Raw genomic sequence first — 23,808 nt, 5'->3', positions numbered from 1 at the left:
GCATCAGTCCGTGCAGACCATACCAAGCCAAATGGATTCGTGGTCCATCTGTATAAAGGCAGCTTCCTTAGCTATGATTCCTGCAATGAAGTGGGTTATTATTGTTGCTGGCATCCGCCTCTCTTGAGAGACAATGAACTGCAGCTCTGGGGGTTAAGTCAAACCTCTGCATTAGCAGTCCTGCGCCAAGAACTAACAGTAGCAGCAGAGAAAACATGCTCCCCTCTTTATTTTCAACTTTCTTGGGCACATGAAACTAACCATAATTACCTTGAATTTCTGCTTAACCCTCAAGAAAGAAGGGTGTTTTCGCTTGCCAGGTTTAATTCAAATCCATCCAAAGGCCTGGAAACGATGCCTTATGAGGAACGGCTAAGGGAGCTGGGCATGTTTAGCCTGGAGAAGAGGAGGTTAAGGGGTGATATGATAGCCATGTTCAAATATATAAAAGGATGTCACATAGAGGAGGGAGAAAGGTTGTTTTCTGCTGCTCCAGAGAAGCGGACACGGAGCAATGGTTCCAAACTACAAGAAAGAAGATTCCACCTAAACATTAGGAAGAACTTCCTGACAGTAAGAGCTGTTTGACAGTGGAATTTGCTGCCAAGGAGTGTGGTGGAGTCTCCTTCTTTGGAGGTCTTTCAGCAGAGGCTTGACAACCATATGTCAGGAGTGCTCTGATGGTGTTTCCGGCTTGGCAGGGGGTTGGACTCGATGGCCCTTGTGGTCTCTTCCAACTCTAGGATTCTATGATCCTTTGGGGAAGGTTCGCAGGCATGTGAAGACCACCTGGTGGAAACCCTTACACATATGGTTCTTAATTGTAAACTATATGCTGGTCTCCGCCAGCAATTTCTAGATCAACTCTGTATCCCCAAATGGAAACCAGAGTCAGAATCCATACATTTTCTATTCCTGGGGAATGATCAGGAGCTCACCAAGTTAGTGGCTAAATATCTCTATTTGGTTTTTTGTTATCGAAATACACTGCAGACGTCTGATCTCCCTGGAGACCAAGAGATGTGACGATAGACTGCTCTGCCTCCTTTCTTTTAGCAAATGTTTTGTGCCACTGGGGAAGTGGTAATTCTGTAGTGATTTGTTTTGGATGTTTGTATATGATGCCAATAAAAGGTTTGATGATTATTAGTACAGTGGTACCTCGGGTTAAGTACTTAATTCGTTCCGGAGGTCCGTTCTTAACCTGAAACTGTTCTTAACCTGAAGCACCACTTTAGCTAATGGGGCCTCCTGCTGCCGCTGCGCCGCCAGAGCACGATTTCTGTTCTCATCCTGAAGCTAAGTTCTTAACACGAGGTACTATTTCTAGGTTAGCGGAGTCTGTAACCTGAAGCGCATGTAACCAGAAGCTTATGTAACCCGAGGTACCACTGTAGTTCTGAAGTAACCTCCTTGGGCATCAGTCTGGGCGGTGTATCTGGAGGTCCTGGGCTGTCCGGACAAGACCCCCATCTCAACCTCGATGATGGGGTCCAAAGCAAAGCAAAGCAAGACGTTTGGCACCAGCTAGGCTGCCGGAGTTGCTGGAAGGATGTGTACAAAGGCACCATCCAACTGCCTTAGGGACTCCAGATTTGTGTAGGTTTTACTCCTGAGCCGTTTCTTCTCCCGAAGGCAAGGCAGCGGGGTTAAGGATCAGAGTTTTCCTTCTCCAATATGGGCTCCCTTTTCCAGGTAGATGAGCTCCATCTGCCCCCCCCTTCCCTCTACAGCAGGGGTCAGCAATTTCTTTCAGCAGGGGGGCCGGTCCACTGTCCCTCAGACCTTGTGGGGGGCCGGACTATATTTTAGGGGGGGGGAAATGAATGAATTCCTATGCCCCACTAATAACCGAGAGATGGATTTTAAAGAAAAGGACACATTCTACTCATGTAAGATCACCAGGCAGGCCCCACAAATAACCCAGAGATGCATTTTAAATAAAAGGACACATTCTACTCATGTAAAAACACGTTGATTCCCCGACTGTCCGCGGGCTGGATTTAGAAGGCGATTGGGCCGTATCTGGCCCCCAGGCCTTAGTTTGCCATGCTCCACAGCATGCGCAGAAACCACCTTCTTAACCACTGGACTCACTCCTGTTCTCGTCTGCTCCATCTGTCAAAGCCTGCCTTCACATGCAGAGAAAGTCCCTAACTGCCTGAGGGTTTGAGACTCATTGGCTTCTCTCACCTGGTTTAGCTGGCCGGTCGAAGCCGTTTCCCATGGTGTGGCCGCAGTCGCACGCTGACAGCTTCTAGGAGCCACAGGTGAGAGTTGAGTGCAGATGGGGACCAGAGGTGGACAGGCTACCCCAGGAGGAGGACATGTTCCCCACCAGAGGTTCTACCCTTCTTCTAACAACCCTAATGCCCCATTATTATTATTATTATTATTATTATTATTATTATTATTATTATGTATTTATTTTGAATACCACCCTCCATCCACAGATCTCAGGGCAAACTAGACGACCCATTTGGGTCCCTCCAATTCTACGATTAAGGAACAGCAACATTCCCTTGGAAACATCTCCCTGTTTTCCATGAGCACATTCACAGGAAAAAAAAACTTTCCTTGAGGACTAGGAACTTGTTTTGCAAGGACTAAAAGCAACGCTGCCACCATCGCCCTGATACATGCTGGGGCTCAAGACGGCTGTGTACGAAAGGCACGAGGCACCCACCTGAGCCTGTGACTAGCTTGCCCCCCCCCAAGTGCCACATACCTGTACACCATGCCGGTGCGTGTGCTCTCCAGCTCCTCAGCACTGATCCCGGCCTCCAGAAGGTAGCTCTCAAGCCGCCGCCTCTCCATCAAGCACCTGGCCGCCTCCAGCACCTGGGCGGGGGTCAGGGGCTGCCCCTCTCGCCCCATCTGGCCTCCCTGGCTGGCTTGGCTCCGCCGCCGGACGCTCTCCCCCCGTGCCCCTTTGGTCTTCTTGGGCAGCCCGTAGAGTTCGTCCACGCTGAACTTGCCCCCACCCCCGGGCCCCCGGCCCGCGGGCGCCGGGCCTCCCCGCGAAGAGCTGGCGAACATGATGCCTGGAGGGGCTTCTGCCGGGGTCGGGGGAGGCCTGGCTGAGATCCCTGCGGCACCTGCCGCACCAGAGCCGAGGACAGCAGCTTAGCCGGAGCCACGGTGCTTAATGCCCGGAGATTCCCTTCTCACTCCCTTCCCTCCCTCCCTCCCTCCCCACGGGGGAGGGAACATGTGGGGGATTTGCTGGCCTGGCAGCTGGTGAAGCATGGCCTCTGACACCCCCCTTGCTACCCTCCCCTTTTCCTTGCCCTATGCCCCTAAATCGCCATATCCTATCCCAACAGCCCATCGCCCTGTTTGGGACGGTCTCGTTTGACGCTCTTAATTCCTTCCTCGTAGATTTGATTCCCCACCAGTTGAATTTGCAGCAGGAAATCTCTCACACGCTTCTGGCACGCCGAAGGAGAGCAGGAGGCCTGGTGGCAGCCACACTCCTGGCGTGTCGCCCTTGATGGGACACCTCCTTCCCTCTTTCTTTTCAGGACACTCCTGTTTGTGGACACCCAGGTGAGAAAGGCCACCTAACCACTGGTCAAGGGTGCCCAAGGCCCAGGAAAGCAACAGGAGGGGTCACTTTGCCTTGGGATGTGTTACTGGAAGCTGGAATCCCCCTGCTGGTCAAGGAATCACAGCAAGGCTGAAAGCACGGCACAAAATTCGCTGGAAGGGAATCCAGGCACAACCTTGAAGCCCACCTTTGATCCTTCTCCTGTGCTAAGTGCATCGCAGGTGCCAGATTTTGTCAACGCAGGAGAGCAAGTGGGATGATAAATCCAATTTAGGCTTTATGTTCACAATACGAAATGGTTTAAAAAGAAAACCGGCTTAAGCCGCCCGTCTTTGAAATTGGCATCTGGAGAGGGAACTACCTTATTTTCTGGAAGAGGAACTACGTGCAGGAGTCAGAGCTACAAAGAAAGAATACAATGGTACCTTGGGTTAAGTACTTAATTCATTCCGGAGGGCCGTTCTTAACCTGAAACTGTTCTTAACCTGAGGTACCGCTTTAGCTAATAGGGCCTCCTGCTGCTGCCGCGCCGCCGGAGCACGATTTCTGTTCTCATCCTGAAGCAAAGTTCTTAACCTGAGGTAATATTTCTGGGTTAGCCGAGTCTGTAACCTGAAGCGTATGTAACCTGAAGCGTATGTAACCCAGGGTACCACTGTATTACTAATTACCTGCCCTTTGCTGTAAAGGAAGGCTTTCAACATTAAAACGTGGTATGAAAAAGTTTAAAACAACTTACAAAAAGGAAGTTGGTCTTAAAGCCATGAACGTCAAATGTCAAAAGCCGGGGGAAAGAGTTTCATAGAAATATAGAGTTGAAGACTGGGAAGGGACCCTGAATGTCTTCAGCACTTGCCAGAAGCTGTATGATGGGGCCAGATACACCTCTGTTTCACAGCTTATGAGTCACCACAGAGAAGGCCCTCTCCTGGACTGCCACCCCCCGAGCCTATGTGGGCAGGTAAAGGTAAAGGGACCCCTGACCATTAGGTCCAGTCGTGACCGACTCTGGGGTTGCGGCGCTCATCTCGCTTTACTGGCCGAGGGAGCCGGCGTACAGCTTCCGGGTCATGTGGCCAGCAGGACTAAGCCACTTCTGGCGAACCAGAGCAGCGCACGGAAACGCCGTTTACCTTCCCGCCGGAGCAGTACCTATTTATCTACTTGCACTTTGATGTGCTTTCAAACTGCTAGGTTGGCAGGAGCAGGGACCGAGCAACAGGAGCTCACCCCGTCGCGGGGATTCAAACCGCCGACCTTCTGATTGGCAAGTCCTAGGCTCTGTGGTTTAACCCACAGCGCCACCCGCGTCCCTGAGGAACTACCAAAAGGGTCCACTCTGCTTAACTCAGCACCCAAGTAGGTCTGTAGGAAGGAGGCAGTCTTTCAGATATTTGGGGCCTGAGTTGTTTAGGGTTTTAAACCCTCCAGCACCTTCCACTCCGTCTGGAAATGAACTGGCCACCAGTGGAGCTGTTTTAAAACACGGGTTATATGAGACCTACAGGGAAACCCCCACCAGTAATCTGGCTGCTGCATTTTGGAGCGACTAGAGTTTCCGTGTCACAGCCCCATGCAGAGGGGGAACTGCTAGGCTCCAGTCTGGAAGTTACCAGAGCATGGAGTACAGTGGCTACGTCATCACTGCCCCAAAGGGGCTGTAGCTGGTGAACCAGTCAGAGCTGGGGAAAAGCCACTGAGGAGCCTCCACTAGGGATGGGAAAGAGGTCAGGTAGATTTGCCTGTCAACGCAAACTGAATAATTTGCACTTTCTGAAATGATACGCGAATCAAATTCCCAAACCTGCACGTCTCTGAATTTTGCAATGCAATTTATCCTGCCTAGCAGTGTGTACAAAAACGCATATGGCAAGGAGAGCATGCACATGAAATGCATATGAAAACATGCAATGATGCATTATGTTAAAGAAAAAATTAATAGAAGGGGTAATATGGCTTTTAATATGCACATACAGTGGTACCTCAGGTTAAGTACTTAATTCGTTCCAGAGGTCTGTACTTAACCTGAAACTGTTCTTAACCTGAAGCACCACTTTAGCTAATGGGGCCTCCTGCTGCTGCCACGCCACCAGAGCACAATTTCTGTTCTCATCCTGAAGCAAAGTTCTTAACCTGAAGTACTATTTCTGGGTTAGCGGAGTATGTAACCTGAAGCGTCTGTAACCTGAGGCGTCTGTAACCTGAGGTACCACTGTATTAAGGAAAATTGCACACAAAAATGTGTGTTATTAGGAGAGATTCACTAAAATGCTGATTTTTAAAATAAAAAGAATTACAAACAGATGGGGAAAATGAGAGAAACCGAAATTGACAATTTTGCCCACCTGCCAGGTCCTCACTGTGCCCTCAAAGGCAGCACTTAGAACCTACAGCTGCACACAGTTCCAAGAGTTAAACCCCAGCTGGGCCAAGTGTTGGCAGGCCCCACGGACGCCGTTCCCATTTGGGGCTTTGAAGGAATTAAACTCGGGAACTGTGCAAAATTCAAAGCTTCTCAGCACACCCAAAGCACTCTGCCGCTGGCCTAACACCACCTGGTCAGCTCACTGGGATTAGCGGGAAGCTAATGGGTATGTGTGTCAGGCGGGTGGGGAGATAAAAAGAGAGCAAATCTGCGAGTGGCGTGTGGCAGGGAGGGCCCAGGAGGAGGAAGGGCTGACGAGTGGAGTCCTCCTGCTGAAGAAATGTTGCCAAACCCCAGCGGAATGTGGAAATCCAGATTCACCCTCCTCCTTAAGATAACAGCCCACTTAGTCCAGCTTCCTGATCTCACAGGGGCCAACCAGATGACCAAATTCCAGGAAGGAACGGAGCGCAAGAGCCTTCTCTCCTCCTGTGGCTCACAGCAACTGGTATTCAGAAGCATTTACTGCCCCCAAGTGTGGAGACCCAACATAACCATCATGCCTGGTTGCTGCCGATAGCTTTACCCTCTATGAATTTGTCTGATTTCTCTTTGAGTTGGCGGCCATCGCTGCCTCCCGTGGGAGCGAGTTCCCCAGTTTAACTCTGCGGTACAGAAAGGGACGCGGGTGGCGCTGTGGGTTAAACCACAGAGCCTAGGACTTGCCGAGCAGAAGGTCGGCGGTTCGAATCCCCACAACGGGGTGAGCTCCCGATGCTCGGTCCCTGCTCCTGCCAACCTAGCAGTTCGAAAGCACGTCAAAGTGCAAGTAGATAAATAGGTACCACTCCAGCGGGAAGATAAACAGCGTTTCCGTGCGCTGCTCTGGTTCGCCAGAAGCAGCTTAGTCCTGCTGGCCACATGACCCGGAAGCTGGACGCCGGCTCCCTCGGCCAGTAAAGCGAGATGAGCGCCGCAACCCCAGAGTCGGCCACGACTGGACCTAATGGTCAGGGGTCCCTTTACCTTTACAGAAAGGATGATTTCCTCCTTCCTAGGGATGTTGGGGAAATTTTGACGAATACAGAAACGGGAGTGTAAATTCGCTGATTCGCCCCCGCGTCCCGGACGGAAACCAATGCAGTCTGCAAACAATATGCTGTCATGCCCCGGTTTGCACTGAAGTGAATGGGGTGGAATACTCTGATGACAACGTTCACCACACAATTGTGTGAATTACCTAAATTACATGATTTTGCAACAGTGAGACACGTTAATGCAGTTTTTGGGCAGAAGGTGAACGGCTGCAGAAATGCAACTGACATGGAAACCGATGCCCTTTATTCCCCTTGCTATATCCTCTCCTCCCCAGCTGCATCTTTCAAAAGACCCCCAACCCCAACCGCAAAACCTCAACTACAACTTCTAAACCGAGACAACACGTGGAGGTTATCTGAATAAATCCTTCGTAAAGGGCTGTGGGCATCTCTTTGAAAATGGCAGGGTGAGTCAAAGAACCTGCCCAGGAAACCAGACGTTCAATGGCAGCAGAACGTTCTGCCAAGAGAGAGACCTGAGACAGCCTTCCTTCTGCGTTCACAACACAGTACCTTAAAGATATTTTTGACAGCAGTTCCCATCAGCACTGCAGTATTCTGTTGGGGATTATGGGAGTTGTAACCCAAAGTATCTCAAGGGTACCAGGTTGGGGAAGGGTGGTGAAAGACGTATTATTACATTTAAAAATAAAATAAAATACTGTGATTATCTGAACAGGCACCACCAGTTTTCTATGCTCAGGCCACGGAGGATAAATGGGAGCCGCTGGCAATAACCCAGGGGGGACTGCTGAGATCCTGAGTTGTTACCTTTATAAACTAGAATCAAACCAGGGGCATCCTGATGGTTGGAGAGTCATCAATCATGCTTGCTACTCCTGTCTTGGGGCATGCAACCTGATGAGCAGGATCCGGGTGGTGTAGTCTTCTGGGCTCTGAAAGCAGGGAGATTTAAGACTTCACTTAAAGCAGGACTTCCATTGTGACTTCCAGGTTTTATTGTAGACAGGCTCATTTGAAAAAGGTAGATGGGGTCAGCTGTTCCAGGAGATGGCAGTCTCAGGAGGAGGGGGGAAACTTGGGCCCTATAGAATACAGGGCTGAATCCAGCCAGCATTTTTCGATTCTCAGATATGCCGCTCCCCTCTGCTCACTACCTGCTTGCCCTTGTTGTCCTGAGGGATTAAGCGAAGATAATCCCTGCCAGACACTAAAGCCCAGCACGGAGGATGGGCGCTCTGCTCTGCCTTTTAGCAGCAGGAGATACCTGGCAGCTGACCTGCCCTTGTTTCTTTGCTGAGACCCTTCCGACATTCAGGGGTCCTGGGTGCGAGCTGGGACAGCAGGGGACACCCATAACCATCTGCATGTGCACAGCAAATGTGCACAATCCTGGTCCCCATAGGACACCTTTGTGATTTATGTGCCTGTACTAGATTCAAGGGACACAGGTGGCGCTGTGGGTTAAACCACAGAGCCTAGGGCTTGCCGATCAGAAGGTCAGCGGTTCGAATCCCCGCGACGGGGTGAGCTCCCGTTGCTTGGTCCCTGCTCCTGCCCACCTAGCAGATCGAAAGCATGCCAAAAAGTCCAAGTAGATAAATAGGTACCACTCTGGCGGGAAGGTAAACGGCATTTCCGTGCACTGCTCTGGTTCACCAGAAGCGGCTTAGTCCTGCTGGCCACATGATCCGGAAGCTGTGCGCCGGCTCCCTCGGCCAATAAAGCGAGATGAGCGCCGCAACCCCAGAGTCGGCCACGACTGGACCTAACGGTCAGGGGTCCCTTTACCTTTACTAGATTCAAGAGGCATCTTGTTTTGGCAACCTTTGTAAGCTGCTTTGAAAAGCAGGGTGTAAGTATTCTAAAGAAATATCAATAAGCCTCCTCTTTGGGAGGGAGGGCACCAGGGCACGAGAGAGGTTATCATAAGAAGAGACCGCTGGATCAGGCCACTGGACCACCTAGCCCACTGTCATGGGTTATGCTCCTGAATGCCAGCCGCAGGGTCCCACAGGGGAGAGGGCTCTTGCTTGTGGGTTTCCCACTGACATCTGTGTGGCCGGACTAGATGGGCCACTGGTCTGATCCAGCAGCTTCTTCTTATGTCATGCTTCAAAAATGTCATATCGCCAGCCCTTGAATGCAAGTCCAAGCCATCCACCACGTGAGCTTCATTTAATTGGATGCATCTCCAGGCTAAGGTTTTATACCATTTAACGGACCGAGATCACCAGCACGGCAATATGAAACCTTTCAGAGCATGCAAAATTGATCATGACAAGAGAGAACAAGAGACATAATTTTAAAAATCAGCTCGCATTTAAAGAAGCGGGAAACAAGCTTGAATCACACACAGAACTCCCAGAGCTTAAAACGCTCAGAATGAACAGCAGCGAATAAGGGAAGGGCGCAACTGGCCGTGGCCTTTCAAGGGGGGGTGGGGGGGGTGAAGCAAGACGGTGGTTAACCCAGGCACTTAATTTCTGGCCTGGAGGTGTATCTGCCGATGCTTTTGCTTTGTTTCCCTTCTCTGAACATCGAAGCCCGAGGAGGTAAAAAGCCCCGTGTGACGCAAGAACTTGAGACCAACGATTTAACGAGCCGGTTAGTCCAATTTGAAGAAGAGCTGCTGCCTCGCTGGCCTTCGGCATCTCGTTTGCAGGGCGACCAAGAAGCTGAGACTCTCATCTTGACATAGAGGTATTTGTGGAGGTGGCCCAGCAGCCATTGCAAACATAACACAGTCTGGGGGGCAATGGCAACAGAGTTAGCCAGCAAAGCCCAGAGAGTCCTAGAGAAGGCTGAGGGTGATCAAAGCAACTTCTGATCTTAAAGGTGGTATTTTGTTTAATTCATGAAAGGTGGATCCAGCAAAAAAGAAACGTACAGCTCTCTTCTCGACCTGTGATGCTCGTCGACCTTTCCTGGTGGCGGAAAGTTGGATTGCTGGCCCGTCTTTTCGCGAGATGCATTTGGGAAGGACGTGCCACTGCATCTTCCGCTGCGTCCAAGCAGCACTCCCCCTAGCCCCGGGGCACTTGATGTCATGCCCAGGCTGGGAGAGCACTGGACTGGAAAAGCAGGAGAAGAGACTGGCTATAAATAGGAGCTTGGGGGGCGGAGGGGGAAGAAAGGAATGAGGCAAAGCTCTATAAATAGAAAGGAAGAGGCCTGGGCTGGCAAAGGACTGTGTGTCACGGTCAGGAGGGGAAGGAAGAGGGGCTCTTGGGGTCCCAACTAAGGGGGAATACGCAATGGGACAAAAGATGGAGCCGTGGGTCAAGGGGCATGTGGGGGTGGAGGGAATGGAGGAAAGCACTGCGGAGAAAGCCGCTATCTGAAAGGTATCCAAGCTCAGAGTTCTGGTTTGGGCCACAAGTCTGTTATGGTTGAAGTGCAGGGAATGACGGTTGTTCTGACGCTGGCACACCCAGCAGAGAAAGTGCCAAGCTCGCTGCCAGACACTACTCCAGGTGCATCGTGGGAACTGTAGTATTTACAGCATGGAACGGGAAAAGGCAAACACCCACCCGCACCACTTAGCCTGCCCGAGCTGAGAAGAAGGGCAGCCCACGGATGAAGCCGTCCAGCTTGCTCCGAAAGAGCTCACTCTGGATGTTCTCGTTCAAGCTGCACAGAGGGTTTTTGACCACATACTCCACGTAGATCTAGGGAGGAGATGGAAGAAGCTGAGTGAGAGGAGAATCACGAGGTCAGTGAGATGAGGATACCCCTCCTCCCCTCCGGACCCCAAATGAAACAGCTTCAGGGAAATGAAAACCAAACATTGGGAGACCTGCCGCTCCGAAAAAGATTTCTATTTTGACTAACCCCAGTGACTGATGTTTTGTTCTTACTTTGGGATCATTCGCACTTCTCTCAGGACAGCAGCAGATACCCTAAGAGTACCGCTCTCCCTGCTGCCAACACAGAAGTGGGAAATTAAGGACTCCTGTCTGTTTTGGCATGTTGGCAACCACTGAGTCAAAGCAACTGCTGGAGTGAAGTGCAGCTGGACAAGGAATGGGGCGAATGCACTGGAGGAGATGAATGAAAGGCCCAGAGGAAGCAGGAGCCTGGGGTCCTTTCTGAAAGGCTGCACCCCTAAACCCTAATTTGGTGGTCTTCCAACATCAGGTAACCGCTTTTTAACAAAAAATATACAGAACTTTGGCCTGACCAGTTGATCTGTTTCACCTGCTGCTACCATTGTCTCTCATTTTTTACTCAGTTTACCCATAAAATATAAAAAGTACACCAACAGAAAAAAATCAGTACAGTGGTACCTCGGGTTAAGTACTTAATTCATTCTGGAGATCCGTTCTTAACCTGAAACTGTTCTTAACCTGAAGCACCACTTCAGCTAATGGGGCCTCCTGCTGCCACCGCGCCACCGGAGCATGATTTCTGTTCTCATCCTGAAGCAAAGTTCTTAACCTGAAGCACTATTTCTGGGTGAGCGGAATCTGTAACCTGAAGCGTATGTAACCTGAGGTACCACTGTACTGGAGAAAAATAATAAAATTTAAATACTGCATTCATAATCACTATACTGTCATATCTTGGAAGTCTAACAGAATCCATTCCAGAAGTCTGTTCGAATTCCAAAATGTTCAGAAACCAAAGCGCAGCTTCTGATTGACTGCAGGAAGCCCCTGCAGCCAATCGGAAGCTGCGGAAGCCCCGGCAGACATTCGGCTTTCAAAAGAACGTTCAAAAACCGGAACACTCACTTCCGGGTTTCAATCATTCAGGAGCCAATTTGTTTGGGAGCCAAGGCATTTGAGATCCAAGGTATGACTGTACATAAGCCTCTGCCCCACGCCACCAACTCTGATAACATGCCCATAATTAACAGAAATTACCCATGGTTAACTTCTTGCGCTATTAACCAATGGCCTGAAAACAAAACAAAACCTTAGCTCAGCCTTCCCCAGCCTGGCGCCTTCCAGGCAGTTTGAACTGGGGGGTGGGGGTGGGAGTTGTAGCCCCAAATCAGACCCTCTTTAGAAGTCAGAGGCATATCCCTCTCCCCGCCAATAACCTCACCGTACACAATAATCAGCCTTTCCCAACCTGGGTCCTCAGACATTCTTGGACTAGAATCATAGAATCATAGAGTTGGAAGAGACCACAAGGGCCATCGAGTCCAACCCCCTGCCAAGCAGGAAACACCATCAGAGCACTCCTGACATATGGTTGTCAAGCCTCTGCTTAAAGACCTCCAAAGAAGGAGACTCCACCACACTCCTTGGCAGCAAATTCCACTGTCGAACAGCCCTTACTGTCAGGAAGTTCTTCCTAATGTTTAGGTGGAATCTTCTTTCTTGTAGTTTGGAGCCATTGCTCCGTGTCCGCTTCTCTGGAGCAGCAGAAAACAACCTTTCTCCCTCCTCTATGTGACATCCTTTTATATATTTGAACATGGCTATCATATCCCCCCTTAACCTCCTCTTCTCCAGGCTAAACATGCCCAGCTCCCTTAGCCGTTCCTCATAAGGCATCATTTCCAGGCCTTTGACCATTTTGGTTGCCCTCCTCTGGACACGTTCCAGTTTCTCAGTGTCCTTCTTGAACTGTGGTGCCCAGAACTGGACACAGTACTCCAGGTGAGGTCTGACCAGAGCAGAATACAGTGGCACTATTACTTCCCTTGATCTAGATGCTATACTCCTATTGATGCAGCCCAGAATTGCATTGGCTTTTTTAGCTGCCGCGTCACACTGTTGGCTCATGTCAAGTTTGTGGTCAACCAAGACTCCTAGATCCTTTTCACATGTACTGCTCTCAAGCCAGGTGTCACCCATCTTGTATTTGTGCCTCTCATTTTTTTTGCCCAAGTGCAATACTTTACATTTCTCCCTATTAAAATTCATCTTGTTTGTTTTGGCCCAGTTCTCTAATCTGTCAAGGTCGTTTTGAAGTGTGATCCTGTCCTCTGGGGTGTTAGCCACCCCTCCCACAATAATCAGCCTTTCCCAACCTGGGTCCTCAGACATTCTTGGACTAGAAGTCCCATCATACCTGGCCATGCTGGCTAGGAATTATGGGAGTTGTAGTCCAACAGCATCTAGAGACCCAAAGTTGAGGACGGCTGCTGTAGGACACAGCCTCCAGGTGGCCTCCAGCTGTTGCGGGACTCCCAGCCTCCATCAACCCCAACCAGCGCAACCAAGAGTCAGTGAAAGTGATGGTGGGCATTGCAGTACAACATCTGGAAGGTGCCAGAGTGGAGGCGGCTGGGGGAATAACCCCTCTAGGACCTGCGCCTGCTACGGCCTCGGTCCAGTATACCTGAAGGAGCGTCTCCATCCCCATCATCCAGCCCAGACACTGAGGTCCAGCACCAAGGACCTTCTGGCGGTTCCCTCGCTGCGAGAAGCCAAGTTACAGGGAACCAGGCAGAGGGCCTTCTCGGTAGTAGCGCCCTCCCGCCAGATGTCAAAGAGAAAAATAACTACCAAACTTTTAGAAGACATGTAAAGGCAGCCCTGTTTAGGGAAGCTTTTAATGTTTAATAGGTTATTGTATTTTAGTGTTTTGTTGGAAGCCGCCCAGATTGGCTGGGGGGACCCAGCCAGATGGGAGGGGTATAAATAAATTATTATTATTACTCCTCTTACGCAGAGTCGTTTGGAGGGCACCTGTACACAGGAGAGCCACCCTAGGGATTATCATGGGATGGGGGGCAGGGGAGGAGGCGGCACCCCCCACTTCCGACTCACATAGCTGTAGATCTGATGCAGAACATCTCGGATGTTGCCCACCCCCAAGTCTGTGTTCATCACCACCTTGAGTCCCGTGGGCGTCTCATAGTAGTGCAGCTTGTACTTGCTGGTCTGGAAGGAGAGGAAGCCATCTTTCCTGGGGTGCAAGGAATTAAGGAGAACTGGAGGAAGGAGACGTCAGACAAAGGCAGCTGGCCAAGCCCCCTCCCTCCCAAACAAGTTTTACTCCTTAAGTACCATATTTTTCGCCCTATAGGAGGGGTAGAACGGGGGGGGGGGGATGTTTCTTGTTCTCCCCCAATAAAACAAGGTGCGTTCTGTGCATTCAAGGTGCATTCACCCGAAGCCTCCCGCTGGGTTCCCGCCGGGCTCCGGAGGCTTTGGGTTCCTTTCGACCTGCTCTTTGGGGCTGGGGGGGGGGGAAAGCACTGCTTTCCCCCACCGCCAGCCTCCAAACCAGGTTGGGGAGCAGCGCAGAGGCGGCGCCCCCCCTTCCCACTGCCCCCTGAGCTTGTGGGGCTGGCAGTGGGGAAAAGCGTTGCAGCCTTCCCCCCACCTTCATACAGCCTTCGTAGCCTCTGCACAGCAGCGGGGTGAAGGCACCCCGTTGCCCTGCGGCAGCTTTGCGCAGCTAACCCCAAGCTAGAACAGCGAGACGGAGCGCTGGCTTTGGGCTTAGCCGCGCAGCCTGCATTCGCTCTATAGGACGCACACACATTTCCCCTTAATTTTTAGAGGGGAAAAAGTGCGCCCTATAGAGCGAAAAATATGGTAGATAATGCTGCTCCACGCGAAGGAAAAAGCGTTCAGTCAGGCTCCCTCTGCCAAAAAACCACAAGAGTCATACTTTTGAGGCTGTTGTTTAAGCAGAAAGGATACATGTCCACAGGGCTCATCTTGCTAACGAAGGAGCGGATGGAGAAGAGCATGCCATACATCAGCTTGAACTCCTGCAGGGAGGGAGAGAGAGAGAGAGGAAAAAATATGAATGTGTTCACAGGGAGAATAGGGTGAGATTCCATGGCAAGGATGAAAAACTCAGTCACGCTCATTTGCTCTGCTCTGGCGCCACCCTGTGGCTAACCATACAAGGACATCCACGGCACAGAAACCACAGGCAAAGCCAACGGGGCCCTGAAGAGATAATCTATGCAACTGATAAGACACTAGGGTATGATATGTTGCAGCAACAGTAGTGCCTAGAAAAGTTAACCCATAACATGTGCAAAGCAGACTTGCATCATAGCCAAAAATAACTCACTAAAAAAACCCAAAATACTCTTTCTGAAGCTGAATCTAAGAATATACAGTGGTAAAGGTAAAGGTAAAGGTACCCCTGCCCGTACGGGCCAGTCTTGACAGACTCTGGGGTTGGTGCGCCCATCTCACTTAAGAGGCCAGGGGCCAGCGCTGTCCGGAGACACTTCCGGGTCACGTGGCCAGCGTGACATCGCTGCTCTGGCGAGCCAGAGCCGCACACGGAAACGCCGTTTACCTTCCCGCCGGTAAGCGGTCCCTATTTATCTACTTGCACCCGGGAGTGCTTTCGAACTGCTAGGTTGGCAGGCGCTGGGACCGAGCAGCGGGAGCGCACCCCGCCGCGGGGATTCGAACCGCCGACCTTCCGATCGGCAAGCCCTAGGCACTGAGGCTTTTACCCACATCGCCACCCGCGTCCCATATACAGTGGTACCTTGGGTTAAGTACTTAATTCGTTCCCGAGGTCTGTACTTAACCTGAAACTATTCTTAACCTGAAGCACCACTTTAGCTAATGGAGCCTCCTGCTGCTGCCGTGCCGCCGGAGCACTATTTCTGTTCACATCCTGAAGCAAAGGTCTTAACCTGAAGCACTATTTCTGGGTTAGCGGAGTCTGTAACCTGAAGCGTATGTAACCCGAGGTACCACTGTACTGTAGAGATGATTGCTTCACAAAAACCAACTTTACTAGGAGGAATTTCTAATGGTTGGTGTGGCGTTTGCCTCCTAGATGGGTCATAAGGAAAGGGTTAAAATGAGTGTGATGTGATTGGCCAGTGAGAATGCAAGGGGGGGGGGGAGAGTAAAAGTTAGAGTGGGAGTTTTTGAAAGTCAGTTGAGGTTTGGGAGTTGAGAGTTGAGGTTTGGGAGTTGGAGAAGTAAGAGGGAGGTTTAGGTGTGGGTTGGTAGAGTTGTATTGTGAGAGAGTGAGAGGAATTGTTAGGTTGAGTCAGATAGATAGTTGGAATAATCACTTTGGAGTTGTTAGGAACTAAGATTAAGAAACTGTGGACTACATGGAAATGGCGGAAATGACTGGCAGAATCCGAGATCAGGGAGAAGAGTTGGTGGAAGAAGATTGGAAGAAATTTAAAATTTATTTACAGAAACACTGTAAAGTTTTTGAATGTTAATGACATTGAAATGAAATAAAGGGGTTCTAGTAATAAGGTATAAGAATATGTAAGAATGGATTGATATTAGATAAAAATTTGAAGCTATAATATGTGAGAAAAAATAATTAAGGATAAACTAACAGGATATGAATTTGCTGAACCAATCTTTAAATGGAATACAAAAAAGGGAGGCGTGAGGAAGTCATGAAAACAAGTTAATCAAAGACGAGATAATAAAAAAGAGGGATTTTTGTTTTTTGTTTTTTCTTTTTGTTCTATGTTAAATGTTTGCATTTTTGTGTTTTTTGTATCTTTCTTGTGTTTTTTCTTTTATGTGTTATAACTTTTTTACTGTTAAAATATAATAAAATATCATTAAAAAAAAAAAAGATTAAGAAACTGACAAGAGAGAAATAAACTGAAACCATACGCTTGTTCCTGCATTTAAAAATAAACTTGATTATTTGTTAATGTTAACAACTGTCTGGACTCCGTGTGTCCCCGTGAGAAGCAGGGTGGTGGCAGCGAAGAAAGCAATCACAGTGGTGGCACAGGGTCAATAGACCGTCAAACGTCCGGGGGCCCCGAGTGTGATCGCCACAGTTGGCTACTGAATGAAACCCCCTGGCCTCTTGAGCGCCTCTTCAAGAAACAAAACGTCTTATCCGATGTGAATCACCCAAAGTCACATAACCAGCAGAACTTCCCCATATGGAGCTTGCTGTTCCCCTGGAAGCTTCAACATTGAAATCAATTCCCCAAATTAGAAAGTGGCGGCTGCTAAAGGCTGTTAAACTCATAGTATCATTCAAGCTAGGAAGCTTTTGAACTTTCCTTTTTACTCACACCCTTCCCTCTCCCCGCCCCATGCATGTAAACAGCACCACCATTTCATGTTTCCCCAGACAGAGCTTGTGCTTTTCATCACGGATTAGTACAGAAGGTGCTAAATGTATCTTAGAACAGGCTTGCAAAATTGCATAAAAGGAAAACATCCTCACATTTCCCCCTTCTCCTCTGCTGAATGTGTATTGTCATTCTGTGGCATAAGAAAGCCACTTCCGGCCTGCCCAGGAGGTGGGGGTTGCGGGCTTCACGCCCACCCCACGTGAGCGGGGGCTGATTTCAGCCCCCGCGAGAGCAGTGGAATCCCGGGCGCGTCGCCCGCCCAGCCAGCCAATCGGGTGGCTGGGGGGCGTGGCCTGCCCTATTTAGAATCATAGAATCATAGAGTTGGAAGAGACCACAAGGGCCATCGAGTCCAACCCCCTGCCAAGCAGGAAACTTAGGGCTCCCGCAGCCGGGGCTCACCCTCTTTTGCCGGCTAGCTCCCACGTTTTCCCACCCTCCCTCCCTTTAGGTAGGTTTCTGACTTTGCTATGGACTTCGGTCTGTCGCCACAAGGGGCATGGTAGGAATTTTCCCCAATTGGCAATTTACAGCCATTTGGTTTTTTGCCTACCTCGTAGCAACTTGTCACAACTCCGCTGCATTGGCGGTTAGGCATTGGTAAGAAGGGGTTAAGAGGATGGGGGGGGGAACGCCATCACCTCCCCCCAGTGAACGAAGGGTGGTCCGATAAAGGACTCCGGGGGGCGTGGCCCTGTCCGAAGCCTATGGAGGTGTGGGCCAAAGGCACGCCCCAGAGCGGTGACCCGGGGGAGCTCCTAGTTGACGTGCCTCAGCAGGAGACTCCCCCTCTATGGTGTTAACCCTTCCCGTGTCTCCAGCAAATGGGCTGGAGCCGGATAGTCGATAGGACCAATGCCTCTCATTCCTGAATTCAATAAAGTTGTGGCCTAATTTGCCCATTTGACCTTAAATTATGGTGTCTTGTGTCTTTATTTATCCTTGGTGGGGGGCGGGAACTCGCCACACAATGATTCCCCTTTGTTTGCTTACCTGGGCAGAAGTTCCACCAAGGCAAAACAGCACCTACCCCCAGCACTCTGCTCTCCTCCGAGCAATGAAAAGGGCACTGTAACACTATTTCAACTGTGTGTCCTGATCAGGGGCAAAGCACATGGGCATAGGAACGGCCTCGGACTTGACTGAGCTGCATGGATCCAGGATATAAGGCAGCTTTCTATTATTTTTCCAGCTAGGGGAGAGATCGCTGCAGTCATACCTTGGATCTCAAATGCCTTGGCTCCCAAACAAATCGGCTCCCGAACAATCAAAACCCAGAAGCGAGTGTTCCGTTTTTCAAATTATTTTTGGAAGCCGAACTTCCGGCACGGACTGGAGCTTCCTGCAGCCAATCAGAAGCCACGCTTTGGTTTCCGAACGTTTTGGAAGTCAAACGGACGGTCCGGAATGGATTCCGTTCGACTTCCAAGATACGTCTGTACTTACTCCTGCTTTCGCTCTTCAATGGCAGGAGGAAGGCAGCCAGCACAAAGCCGTTCCTATCCCTGGCTTGAAGAAGCAATGGAAAGTTAAAGTGGGTTTGCTGCTGGTGGTTTTAAATGTCCAGAAAAGGTAGTCAGGATATCACCGCACAGCTGCTGATTACCGTATTTTTCGCCCTATAGGACACACTTTCCCCCCTCCAAAAATGAAGGGGAAATGTGTGTGCGTCCTATGGGGCGAATGTAGGCTTTCGCTGAAGCCTGGAGAGCGAGAGGGGTTGGTGTGCACGGACCCCTCTCGCTCTCCAGGCTTCAGGAAGCTATCCGCAAGCCTTGGGAGCTCCGCAGGAGTTCCCGTCGGGCTCCCCAGGCTTGCGGATAGCAGCCTGCATCCCAAAGCCTGCACAGTGTGCTCCGGGCTCCGTGCAGATATCAGGCAGCCCCACAAGCTCGGGGGACAGCGGGGAGGCGGAGCGCCGCCATCCCGCTATTCCCCGACCTGGTTTGGAGGCTGGCGGTGGGGAGAAGCAAGCCCCCAGAACAGGCTGCTATCCGCAAGCCGTGGGAGAGCTGTGCGAAGTCGTGCTGCTCTCCCACGGCTTGCGGATAGCAGCCTGTTCTGGGGGCTGGGGTCGGGTGAAGCTCGGGCTGGGGGGGAATAATTTTTTTCCCCTTTATTCCCCCCCCCCAAAAAAAAAACTAGGTGTGCCCTATGGGCCGGTGCGCCCTATGGGGCGAAAAATACGGTAATCTTTTACTTAGTTTAAGCGCCACACTTTTTTAAAAATTACTTGCCAGCTTAGTTATGCCCACTTGGAACAGAACCATCATTTCAAGGCTCTGCACCACGCAAGATTAATAGAAGTAGAAACTAAGTAACTTGCAGAACACTGCAGTTTGGTTTCCCTCACTTCTAAACGGGCCCCCCCCTCCAGAAATCTAGGGTGGGTGGGCAAAGATCCCAGTAAGAGACTGGTGCAGTGCATAGTTAAACTATGGAACTCACTCCCACAGGAGGCAGTGATGGCCACCAATCAACAGATGGTTTAAAAAGAGGAAGAAGAAGAAGAGTTTGGATTTGATATCCTGCTTTATCACTACCCTAAGGAGTCTCAAAGCGGCTAACATTCTCCTTTCCCTTCCTCCCCCACAACAAACACTCTGTTAGGTGAGTGGGGCTGAGAGACTTCAAAGAAGTGTGACTGGCCCAAGGTCAACCAGCAGCTGCATGTGGAGGAGCAGAGACGCGAACCCAGTTTCCCAGATTACGAGTCCACCGCTCTTTACCACTACACCACACTGGCAAACTCTTGGAACTCTAGCCATGATGCCTATCATCTGCCTCCATGGTCAGAGGCAGCAATGCTTCTGAATACCAGTTGCTGGAAACAGCAGGGGGGGGGGAGAGGGCACTTGTGCTTGGATCCTGTTTGTGAGTTTCCCACTGAAACATCTGATTGGCCATTGTGAGAACAGGATAAGTTACTGGCTTGATCCAGCAGGGCTCTTCCTATAGTTATAAGAAAAAAATTGCTCCCTTTCCCTTATGAGGTATTACGGAGCCCATATAGAGTCCTTAAGTGGGTTCCCTATCGGTAGGAGAAAAAAACAGAGGCCAACCACAGTATATTGAGAAACAAAGTGGCTAGTAAGCCTGATCTTTATTCAAGGAACTGTTGCAACAGGGTCCCCACTCACCACATGCAGGAGGGAGGAGAACCCTGAACAATGGTGTGCAAGCCCTTGTATAGACTATTGAAATTGCCCACCCTGTAGCCCAAGACCACCCAAAACATCATGCACACATCACAGGAGGTGGTCTACAGCAGAAACCTTGCCTGCCAGGATACCTGATAATGGTCACTGACCTCATTACCTAAGCAGACTGGCTATTCTTTTGTAATGGTTAATACTTTAGTTCCTGAATCCAGGTCACTGGCTCACCCTATTCATACACAAATGCACCCTTAAGACATGATTTGCAAGCAAAAAGACTTTCCCCGTTTGCCTCCCCTACTGCAGAGGAATATTTGAGGCCATTGGGAGAGTCAAAATGGCTTCAGGATTGCTCTCTGATACTATTTCAGACATATCGTATATTTAGATATGTGTGCATTTATAAATATTTACTCTGTATTTGAGACCTTAAAACTCTTATAACACTATGTCCTTAGCAGGCTTAAGCCTTGGCATCCTTAGACATTCTTAGCAGGCTTAAACCTTGGCATCCATATCTCAAGCCTAAAGTCTCACCTCGTCTTTAGAGATGCCAGCTTGCTTCTTCCGGTTCCATTCACTGTAGTGCAGGCAGATTCCATTGCGATCGAATATGTACAAATTATGCACAGTCATCTGCAAGGAAAGTGAGGAATCCATCATGCACACCTGACATGGATACAGAGATCCCACCCATCACCAGGTCCAATTGCTTGTGGAGGCATTTAGTGGGGTCAGGAAAGGTGTCCCCCCCCCACAAGGCATCCCCCCCCATCCATGACCTCCTTTTGGGGCACCAAAAAAAGAGGTGTGGCTCTTGGCAGGAGTGGTACCAGCGATGTTGGCTTCCCAGAAAATTTCCTGTGCAACTTAGGGTTAGTTGCACAGGCTAATGTGTGTGTGTAGAAAAAACTGTTTGCCCCAGAAAATTTTCTGATGCCCTGGAGAGTGATCTGTGAATGTTTATTTTTCTTGTATTTAGTAAACATTTGAATCAGCCACGTCTTACCTAATATTTACTTGCAACTGGCACCCATTCACCATTACTAACAAACCTATGAAAACAATTGGAGGGGGGTACAAGCAGTGGCGTAGCGTGGGGGTGCAGGGGGGGCCGGCCGCACCGGGCGCAACATCTGGGGGGGGGGGCGCGCTCGCCGCCTCCGGAGTCGCCGAAGAGCCTCGGGCGCAGGCTGTAGCAGAGCCCCATGTCTCGCGGAACCAACGAGCTGTGCGCGCGTCCGGGCTGAAGGCGTCCGGCAGGCGGCAGGCAGCAGCTCTCAGCATTCGCCGCAGTCCCCGCGCGTCAGGGCCGTGGAGGGCGCGCCAGGCAGCCCCCCCCCTGGGCCATGTTGCATTTTCCTCGCCTCTCTGCCCTCCTCCTCCTCCGGGCAAGCGGCGTCATTTGGGCGGCAGTGCCAGCGGCAACTCGCCTCAGATCACCTGACACGGACCTGCCGCCGCCGCCGTGGCTACCTTACCGTAAATACCCCAGCCCAGGCAGCAGCAAGAAGAAGCTGGCAGCGGCGGCAGGTTAGGGGTTAGGGGCGCAAATTACTTGCCTTGTCCCGGGTTAGGGGGCGCAAATGACTTGCCTTGCCCCGGGTGCTGACAACCCACGCTACGCCGCTGGGTACAAGGCAGTAGTGGGGGGGATCCAGCTCACATCTTTGGGTTGCTGCCTGGGCAGAGGTAGGTTGGCAGGCTTGAGAAAGTCCTCTCCACTGCCCTAGTGAAGCTGGGCTTGCTGGCATGAGCCACCTGATAGACTCTGGCAACAGGCCAGGTTGCTCAGGCTTGCCCGGTGGTGGCGGCAGCTTTCCCCTCAGAAAGGTGTGTCATTTTAGGGGGTGAAACTTGATTTTTTTTTGCAGATTTCTTCAGTGAGGGAGTGTTAAAAAGATGCTTTTGGGTGTGAGGCATTTGAACCAGCTATTATTTTTTGTGACTGGACAACATTGATCTTGGTAAGTCTATGGTTGATGAAGAAGCACATAAACTGCTTTCAGAAAACATTAATTTTAATTTTCCCTTCTGAAAATGTGAGGCAGTGCTAAACAACAATAACAATATAAGTATAATAATATAATATAATAATATAATAACAATATGTAAAAAACCATTTTGAATGCAATTTTACACACTTTTTACTTACCCAGCAAAACTAAATTGTATCACTTTAACCAAAATCTCTTTTGAATTCCCAAGTCATGCTACATCTGTTTAGCACCCCTCACTTTTGGAATTCGAAAGTGGGCAAATTAAACGCGCCCGACTCCCCTCAACGCTCGCTGCGGGGGCGGGCAGCGGGGACATTGCCGCGGTCCGCCTCCGAGTCCCATCAGGCAGTGAGGCCGAGGACCAAGAGTCGCAGCCCGGCCAGCCCTGGAGCTCTACCCCCCGTCTCCCCCACCAGCGCTGGGCTGGTTCTGCCCTTGGCCGCCGTTTCGGCCCCTCAACGGGCTCCCCGTATTGATGACCCTCCGGGGCCTACAGCCCCCGCCCCCTTCCCTCAATACCGGAGCCTCACCTTCGTCTCTATGGCAACCCCCTCCCTGCCCGGCAGCTTCCGAATCCTCTTATACTTCCGGGAGGAGAGAGCGCGAGAGCGCATGTGCGAGCGCTGATTGGTCGGCCGCTCGGCGCGTGCTCTTGTCGCCGCGCTTCCGCCCGCCCTCATCGCGATAGGCGGCTCGCGCACGCGCATTCTCTCTTTTTCCCCCTCCCCCCCCCGGCGCGGCTCTTGCCCTCAAGCAAAATGGCGGCGGCGGCCTCCCCGCCCTCCCTGCCAAGGTGGTTGCCAGGAGTTGCGTTGGCCTAAGCCAAATGAAAAGCAAGCGTTGGTTGGTTTGGGTTTTGTATTTTTTGTGCGTGCTATTTTTGAGGGCGGGCGGCGCGGCCTAGGAGTGAGCGAGCGCGGGACGGAAGGAGAGCGAGGGCGTTTAAAGCGGCGGGAAAAAACCGGGTCCGCGGGGGGGAGGGGCGGGTGAGAGAATTAGGATTTACCTCAACGTTTTTTGGGAGAGGGGAGCGCAGTGTGGGCGGGGCCTGTGGCAGGTGCGAGGCGAGGGACAGGTGTGGGCGGGGCCATAGGATTGTGGGTGGAGCTCCAGGGGGATTTGGGGGTGGGAATTGTAGGAGGGGGCCTGCCATTAAAATTGAGGTGGGGGCGCTTAAAGGGGAAGGGACAGGTGTGATGTGGGGGGAGGCATGCTTGGGGTTGTTTTCAGTTTTCAGAAAGGGAGTGTGGAGCGTAAAGGGGCAAGAAGAGGGATCCCTCTAGGGCAGGAGTGGGGGGCTGGCAGAGCAGGACCCTCCAGATTTTGCTGGACTACAGATCCCATTGCCCCTGGGCGCTGGCTGTGGCTGATGGGACTTATAGTCCAGCAGCATGGGGGGGGGGAGGCCCACCCAGGTTCCCTGGATCAATAGAGCTTTAACCAAGTAGGAGTTGAGCTCTTGCCATGTGCCCACCAGGAAATGGGGACTAATGCCACCATACAGGGCAAAGGCTAGCAGTGGTGCAGGGCAGGGCTTTTCTTCAGCTGGGATCCGACCCCTGATATCACCTGTGTTTTTCCCGTTGTCCTGCTGTAAGCTCATTTCTGTGCCCCTCACGGGTATCGTTTTTCTCTTCAGGGCACCAACGGGGAAGCACCACC

At 51.0% G+C, this 23,808-nt stretch overlaps 2 protein-coding genes across 6 annotated transcripts in view; one reads left to right on the top strand and one right to left on the bottom strand.

The window, feature by feature from the left end:
• The window catches only part of GUCY2D (guanylate cyclase 2D, retinal), a 135,971-nt gene that overhangs the window by 23,785 nt on the left and 88,378 nt on the right, over positions 1–23,808 (top strand). The window lies entirely within an intron of this gene.
• TRAPPC1 (trafficking protein particle complex subunit 1) lies at positions 9,263–23,808 on the bottom strand. 5 transcript variants are annotated; one of them, XM_079952206.1, is made up of 6 exons: positions 22,677–22,795; positions 20,684–20,782; positions 14,584–14,654; positions 13,702–13,840; positions 10,507–10,644; positions 9,263–10,047 (listed from the first exon to the last, which is right to left on the bottom strand). In XM_079952206.1, exons 1-5 carry the CDS (start codon positions 22,758–22,760, stop codon positions 10,516–10,518), a joined length of 522 nt encoding a protein of 173 aa, XP_079808332.1. In that variant the 5' UTR covers positions 22,761–22,795; the 3' UTR covers positions 9,263–10,047; positions 10,507–10,515. The 5 variants fall into 5 exon arrangements, with proteins under 5 accessions (XP_079808332.1, XP_079808333.1, XP_079808334.1 ...); XM_079952207.1 differs by lacking the exon at positions 22,677–22,795 and adding an exon at positions 23,716–23,808 and having other exon boundaries at positions 9,263–10,644; XM_079952208.1 differs by lacking the exon at positions 22,677–22,795 and adding an exon at positions 23,704–23,807 and having other exon boundaries at positions 9,263–10,644.

The sequence above is a fragment of the Podarcis cretensis genome, assembly GCF_951804945.1.
Source record: "Podarcis cretensis genome assembly, chromosome: 13".
Classification (NCBI taxonomy): domain Eukaryota; kingdom Metazoa; phylum Chordata; class Lepidosauria; order Squamata; family Lacertidae; genus Podarcis; species Podarcis cretensis.
The sequence above is the reverse complement of the archived record's forward strand: the minus strand, read 5'-3'. Positions and strand labels throughout refer to the sequence as shown.